At 37.1% G+C, this 7,838-nt stretch overlaps 1 protein-coding gene across 2 annotated transcripts; it reads left to right on the forward strand.

Moving 5' to 3' along the window:
* Positions 1–210: 210 nt before the first annotated feature.
* LOC311283199 (uncharacterized protein) lies at positions 211–6,800 on the forward strand. 2 transcript variants are annotated; one of them, XM_084397477.1, is made up of 4 exons: positions 211–353; positions 1,185–1,388; positions 3,382–5,825; positions 6,250–6,800. In XM_084397477.1, exons 2-4 carry the CDS (start codon positions 1,331–1,333, stop codon positions 6,253–6,255), a joined length of 2,508 nt encoding a protein of 835 aa, XP_084253603.1. In that variant the 5' UTR covers positions 211–353; positions 1,185–1,330; the 3' UTR covers positions 6,256–6,800. The 2 variants fall into 2 exon arrangements, with proteins under 2 accessions (XP_084253603.1, XP_084253604.1); XM_084397478.1 differs by having other exon boundaries at positions 1,257–1,388.
* The last annotated feature ends 1,038 nt before the right edge of the window (positions 6,801–7,838 follow it).

Consider the following 7,838-nt stretch of genomic DNA (forward strand, 5'->3'; position numbering starts at 1 on the left):
AGCTTCTCTACTACTTATTGTGAAATTGATATTTTTTTATATTTACTATTAGCCTCATCCATACTGCAACATCCTTATGTTTGTATATTTGTGGGCCTAATGAAAAATACGGGACAAATCCTGTCCCTTATTGATTACTTAAATTAATTTTTTTTTTTTTTTTTTTTTTTTTTTTTACAGACCAAAACACACCACCGCGCATGCGCGTCCAGTACGTGTCGGATCTGATCCAGCTACGTCATCGTGCTACAGGCTGCATGCTACGTTTTGGGATGTACTAATTCTATTTTCGAAAACTATTTAGGACGGATAGTATGCGAATTGGGACGCATCGTTCCTCTCCTGTGTTACAGGTGGGTAAATGTATAAAAAAGACCTCAGAGCTAGAATTTAGCCATGCAGAAATGTGTTTGGGATATGAGTGGACTGTTTTAGTGAAGTAATTTTCGTTAGGGTCTGTTTCTGATTTTGTTTGTAACGAGTTTGAAACGAGAGGGCAAAGTCCGGCAGAGTAACTGTCTAACTTACTGACAACGCACACATTACGTTAGAGAGCAAGTCAGCTCAACACACACACTTTCCCACGTGCATACGAAGATATTTTATGAGCTTGCAATGTTAACGAGTATTGTTTAGCTCACTGTATGTTAACTCCCCACCATCGGTTAAAAATGTTTTTTTGCTCAATGATTTTAGACAAGAATGGTTACAGTTTAAAATGAGATTTGAAGTTACACTTGGAGCACTTTATTAGTTCTGAGCATGATTTTCAGTACTGTATTGACGTGATACTGATAAAATACTGTGAATGAAAGTTTCTAAGTATCCTAAAAATATCTGGTGAATATTACCATTTTCTTAAGTTTACATTTCATTTTGATAAATAGTGTAAAATACAAGCACGAAGAGTGAACATGCATCTAAGTGAACATGCATTTGGTACTTAGAGATTTATTTTATTATGGATTTTGTATTGACATGGACACTGAAATTCATTGTAATGTTAAAAAGACACTGAATAATTAATGTGTGAAACATAAAATGACTCTTAACAATAGAGATGTATTTGCTGAAGAAAATTCTTAAATAAATTACTGCAGAGAGCTTGAACCTGACACACTGTCTGTCACCACCAATATAAAACAAACTCAGATTTATTTTTATTTTTTATTTTGGGCAAATAGTATATATATTTGGCAGAGAAGCTCCTCCCATTAAAATTTACCATAATTGAAGCCACCCCCACCCCCCCCCAGCTACAATTGAAGACGAGCATCAGGAAGAGCTGAAATCTGCAAAGACTGAGTTTATTAAAGAGGACAGTGAGAACATGAGTGATCCAGAACCCTGCAGAATGAAACACACTGAAGATCCTGAAGAACAAAGAGGTTGGTGTTTATTCTTCATTCATTCATTCATTCATTCATGATGCTGAAGAACATTCATGTTAGAAACATTCAAGCACTTCATCACTTTTAGTTAAACATTTAAACTATGAAATGGGTACAAAAGTTTAATTTTTGGTTTCCAAACAATGGTCAGTAAAGTGAGGTTTGAGAACTGTTCATATTTATTGTCAACATCAGGTCAAACTAAATATAATTTTAGCTTTTATTTAATTTAACTTATATCTGGTTCACAAGTTTTTTTTAAATCAACTAAGTAACATGACACATGTAGGACACAGATAATTCTCAAAAATAGTTCATTTAAAACTAGTTAAAGCCGAGGTCAGCCTAGACTTTCAGAATATGACATTTCTACAGACATTGTCGTGATATGTCGCACTCAGTGTTGGGTAAGTTACTTAAAAAAAGTAATTAGTTATAGTTACTAGTTACTTCTCACAAAAAGTAACTGAATTACATCATTACAAAAGTAACTCATTACCAGGAAAAGTAACTATTGCGTTACTTAAAAAAAAATAAGTTTAAATTTCTTGGATACCTCCAATGTGAAATGTTAAATGAATGAAATGGACACTAAATATAACATCTTATTATAACAAAACATTGTACACTAATCTACACTATTTTAATGTTGCTGTGGGACAGTGTGAGAGACACCTATTAACTTAAATAATAAAATATTATCATTACTATAGTGGAACAACAAAACACAATAGATGGTTTAGATCTTTTAATATTTATTGCACAGACCACAACTGGCCAACCAATAAGTCTAAAAATAAATGATACCTCTTAAGAATTTTACCAAAAATAAATAAATAGTAATACAAAATATACATACACATACACTAGTGCATATAATTAAAATGATCAAACTCACACACCTTTACAACTGGTAGACATTCTGTATAGCCTACTTGAAGTGTTTTCTCCCTCACAGTAGTAAGTTTAACAAAAAGTTCTCTAATACTGAACAATGTACATAAAGAATAATAATAAAATATAATCTTTTGGGGGTTTATTTTTATATCCTACAGAGAACGTCATCATCAGTGGTTAGTTTAGCCAAATTCTAGTCGTGTTCTCAACTGGTCAAACAAAGATGTTTTCTTTGAACGTTCCCTCCAGGTTATTTTGGTGGAGTTTGTTATATAAACTAATTACAACATTGATACCAATATGCTGCAGAGATTATTCTAATGCTGAAATGTGTAAATTATTTATAAATCAAATATTTATACTGCTCGGACACATTCCGTCTCTCTCGCACACTGTCGAGCGCGTTCTCCGTCTCTCTCGCGCACTGTCGAGCGTTTTCTCGGACACACTCGACTCGGTCTCACTCGCGCACTGTCAGCGAGCTCGCGGCGTTCGCCTCGCTTTTGACCGGTTGCCTCAAACACACACACCAGAGAAAAAACTTTGCAGCTCCTATGGCTGAGAGAAAGCCTACTCGGATGAAAACCGCTTCAGTGAGCTTGTAGTAACGCCACATTTTATTGACAATAACGGTAACGGCGTTGTAACGGAGGAAACAGTAATTAGTTTGATTACTCGTTACTGAAAAAAATAACGCCATTAGTAACGCCGTTTATTTATAACGCCGTTATTCCCATCACTGGTCGCACTCTGCTGTGTATTTTTTACAAAGATAAATTTAATGTATAAATAATAATAATAAATACAAAATATGATAATAATAGACAGTCTGCTCCACTGGACTGCAAAAAGCTTGTGTTAATTCAACTAAGAGGCCACAGTGTGACGTTTCTGTGGCAAAAAGAGCGGGAATTGAGTTTGCCAAACTCGAACTGGAACACAGGGGAACTCGCTTTATTTAACTGTAATTAATAAAAATAAAAACAGCAAAACGGTAATATTTTATAGCAGTTGTCTACTTTAATGTTCTTTCACTTAATTGTTTTTCTCTTGTATTATTTTGATGAATAATAATATTTTTCTTTCACTTCAGACCTGATGGACGTGAAGGAGGAGAGCGAAGAACTGAGTGAAGTGAAGGAGGAGAGTGAAGAACTGAGTGAAGTGGAGGAGGAGAGTGAAGAACTGAGTGAAGTGAAGGAGGAGAGTGAAGAACTGAGTGAAGTGAAGGAGGAGAGTGAAGAACTGAGTGAAGTGGAGGAGGAACATCATATCAAACCTGGAGAAAAACCTTTGAGTCGCTCAAAGACTAAACAGACATTTTTAAAGAAAAGAAGAGCCAAAAAATCTTTCACCTGCACTCAGTGTGGAAAGAGTTTCACAACCAAACAAGGTCTTAAGTTTCACATGAGAGTTCACACCGGAGAGAAGCCGTTTAAGTGTGATCAGTGTGGAAATAGTTTCACTCGATCATCATCCCTTAATGTTCACATGATGATCCACACCGGAGAGAAGCCGTTCACATGTGATCAGTGTGGGAAAACATTTATCTGTGCATCAGTCCTGAAGTCACATCTGAGAGTTCATACGAAGGAGAAGCCGCATTCATGTTCTGTGTGTGGAAAGAGTTTTTCACAGCTTGGTCATTTACGTGCACATCAGAAAATTCACACTGGTGTGAGAGAGTACATGTGCTTTGAGTGTGAGAAGACTTTTACTTCAGCGGGCAGTTTAAAACTGCACCAGATTATTCACACTGGAGAAAAACCTTACAAGTGTTCACACCGTGACAAGAGATTCAGTCATTTAATAAGTCTGAAAACCCATGAGAGGATCCACAGCGGAGAGAAGCCGCACACATGTGATCAGTGTGGAAAGAGTTTCACAACCAAACAAGGTCTTGAGTTTCACATGAGAGTTCACACTGGAGAGAAGCCGTTTAAGTGTGATCAGTGTGGAAATAGTTTCACTCGATCATCATCCCTTAATGTTCACATGAGGATCCACACCGGAGAGAAGCCGTTCTCATGTGATCAGTGTGGCAAAAAATTAATCTGTGCATCAAACCTGAAGTCACACCTGAGAGTTCATACGAAGGAGAAGCCGCATTCATGTTCTGTGTGTGGAAAGAGTTTTTCACAGCAGTGCAATTTAAAATTACATGAAAAAATTCACACTGGTGTGAGAGAGTACATGTGCTTTGAGTGTGAGAAGACTTTTACTACAGCGGGCAGTTTAAAACTGCACCAGATTATTCACACTGGAGAACAACCTTACAAGTGTTCACACTGTGACAAGAGATTCAGTCAGTCATCACATCTGAAAAGACATGAGAGGATCCACACTGGAGAAAAGCCTTACAAGTGTTCACACTGTGGCAAGAGATTCAGTCGATCAGCAGATCTGAAAACACATGAGATGATCCACACTGGAGAGAAGCTGCACACGTGTGATCAGTGTGGAAAGAGATTCCCAAGCAAACAAAGTCTTAATGTTCACATGATGATCCACACCGGACTGAAGACGTTCACATGTGATCAATGCAGCAAAACATTTCTTAGAGCATCACACCTGAAGTCACACCTGAGAGTTCATACGAAGGAGAAGCCGCATTCATGTTCTGTGTGTGGAAAGAGTTTTTCACAGCAGGGAATTTTAAAATTACATGAGAAAATTCACACTGGTGTGAGAGAGTACATGTGCTTTGAGTGTGAGAAGACTTTTACTACAGCGGGCAGTTTAAAACTGCACCAGATTATTCACACTGGAGAACAACCTTACAAGTGTTCACACTGTGACAAGAGATTCAGTCATTTAATAAGTCTGAAAACCCATGAGAGGATCCACAGCGGAGAGAAGCCGCACACATGTGATCAGTGTGGAAAGAGTTTCACAACCAAACAAGGTCTTGAGTTTCACATGAGAGTTCACACTGGAGAGAAGCCGTTTAAGTGTGATCAGTGTGGAAATAGTTTCACTCGATCATCATCCCTTAATGTTCACATGAGGATCCACACCGGAGAGAAGCCGTTCTCATGTGATCAGTGTGGCAAAAAATTTATCTGTGCATCAAACCTGAAGTCACACCTGAGAGTTCATACGAAGGAGAAGCCGCATTCATGTTCTGTGTGTGGAAAGAGTTTTTCACAGCAGTGCAATTTAAAATTACATGAAAAAATTCACACTGGTGTGAGAGAGTACATGTGCTTTGAGTGTGAGAAGACTTTTACTACAGCGGGCAGTTTAAAACTGCACCAGATTATTCACACTGGAGAACAACCTTACAAGTGTTCACACTGTGACAAGAGATTCAGTCAGTCAGGACATCTGAAAAGACATGAGAGGATCCACAGCAGAGAAAAGCCGCACACGTGTGATCAGTGTGGAGAGATTTTCTCTTTTAAAAGTCACCTGAAGCAACACTTGAAGATCCATTCAGTGGATAAACCGGATCACCATGATCCATGTGGAGAGAGTTTCCTTCAGTTATCTTCAGTGACTCACTCAAATGGAAAACAATCACAGTCTGAGATCACAGTAAGTAGTTCATCTTTATGTGCTGAGCAATAAAGTCTCTCCTGTGTAAGTTAGTTTCCTAACAGTCATGATGAGCAACAGGACATCTTGGTGGTTGCTTGCTATCTGATTCACATTTTTTTTTACATTATTATGAGATATTGAGTTATAATTATAAGAAAGTATCTCATTATTACGTAAAATTATCTCATTATTATGACATGCTGATGTTCACCAGATTTACATTGTTTCATGACCAAACTAGTGACTTATAACACAAATCATCTTCTTGACATTAAAATAGATCATAATCGTGCACAGCAGTGGTTGACCAGATTTGATGAGATTAAAATGACTGTTTAACTCATCAGTGATCTTGAGCTTCACTTTTCATTTCACGTTTGTCTCTCATTTGAAATCTCATTTGATTTAATGTTTCTTTTAGACCTGATGGACGTGAACAAGAAAGGAAAAACAGAAGCTAAAAATCAGTCACTGCGTCAGGTCTCCTGCCCTCAGTGTAAAAAACGCATATAATATCATTTCACATATAAATCAAGTCTGAAGATTCACATGAGAGTTCACACTGGGATGAAGCAGCTCAGGCTTTCTCTCTGAAATCACTTCTTCTCATTCTGAAGAAAGACCATTTAACTGTGATCAGTGCGGTAAACCGTTTCATTGGGTGTCAGTCCTGAAGAAACACCTGAAGATAGGAGAAGATTAATTCGTAATATTACAGCAGAAAATAATGTTTAACTCGTTCTTCATTGTTTTTCATCAGAACATCTAGTTTCTCTTCCACTTCTACTCTTCCACGCAAATTCAAGATATACTTTCATGTATCTTTGAAACTGGACACTCTTCTTCTCTTGAGATGCTTTGGCTCTTATAAGTCAGTAAAGAGAGAGATCTGTCTCATTTGCTTTCACTTTTACTTAATGTTTGTATTTGCTTCATGTAATGATTGATTAAACTTTATCATTTTTATCAACACCTCATTGTAATTGTCTGTTGTTTTTTTTCTTTTTTTTCTGCTGATTTTGCTTGAATCAGGAATAATTTTAGATCTGAAAGTTATGAAGTATCCTGATATGATTTCTTTTTGAGCTTTCCATTTTTTTATTTGCTCAAAATAGCTTTTAAATGGCTAATAAATTATATTTCACCCACACATGACTGACACTGAATGAGATTGCTGTCTGTCTACATTATTAACAGTTTCACCCTTGATATCCAGTACCATATATACATTTCATAGAGTTTGTTCTAGTCAGTTTGATGTTTCATTCACACCATGAGGCTTCATGAAGCCAGAACAATTACTATGAACTTAAAGGTAAAAAAGGTTGGGAACCACTGATCCTGATTCTGTTAATTTGTGATAAATAACGGTTTTGTCTTTCACTAGAGCAGTTTTACAGGTTTTTTTATTGTCTATCCTGACTCAAATAATGTGTTTCTAACAGCAAACGCTCAGAATAAAGTGAGATGATCTGCTGATGATCCTGAATGGCTTGTTGAATGAGTGTTGATAGTCTGAAGCTCATCAATAACCGATCTGCTGAAAACACACTTTATTTCATGACAATAGTTCCTGTTTTCACCTCATGTATTATGCTGATGTCTTCAGATCTCCTGTAAATTAAGAGAAGGTGGGTGGTGTTGGAGGTGGACAGAGGAGAGAGTTGAATGTCTTGAAGAGTGATCGTGTGTTGGAGGAGCTGTTGATCTTGTGGAAATATGAAGATTTTGTGGCATGAACATCAACAGAAAAGGAAGAAAGAAGAGATTGATACATACTTAGGTCAGATGTGTAAGGCTAGTGCCAATATGTCTGATCGATTGGTACGCTTCACCCCTGAAAACGAACCTCAGGAACTTCTTGTGAGATGGAAGGATAGAAATGTATCCTTTAGATCTATCGTGACAAACCAATCCTCGGGATTGAATTTGGTTCACGATGATATGAATGGTGAGCATCTTGAACCTGAACCTCCTTAGAGACTGGTTCAAGTGCCTGAGATCTATTAT

This window comes from Rutilus rutilus (genome assembly GCF_951802725.1).
Source record: "Rutilus rutilus genome assembly, chromosome: 1".
Classification (NCBI taxonomy): domain Eukaryota; kingdom Metazoa; phylum Chordata; class Actinopteri; order Cypriniformes; family Leuciscidae; genus Rutilus; species Rutilus rutilus.

Bases quoted from the DNA above. Each gene is read 5' to 3' on its own strand.
- LOC311283199 (XM_084397477.1), top strand. From the start codon at position 1,331: ATGAGTGATCCAGAACCCTGCAGAATGAAACACACTGAAGATCCTGAA. The intron at 1,389-3,381 runs GTTGGTGTTTAT...CTTTCACTTCAG, and splicing joins AGATCCTGAAGAACAAAGAG to ACCTGATGGACGTGAAGGAG.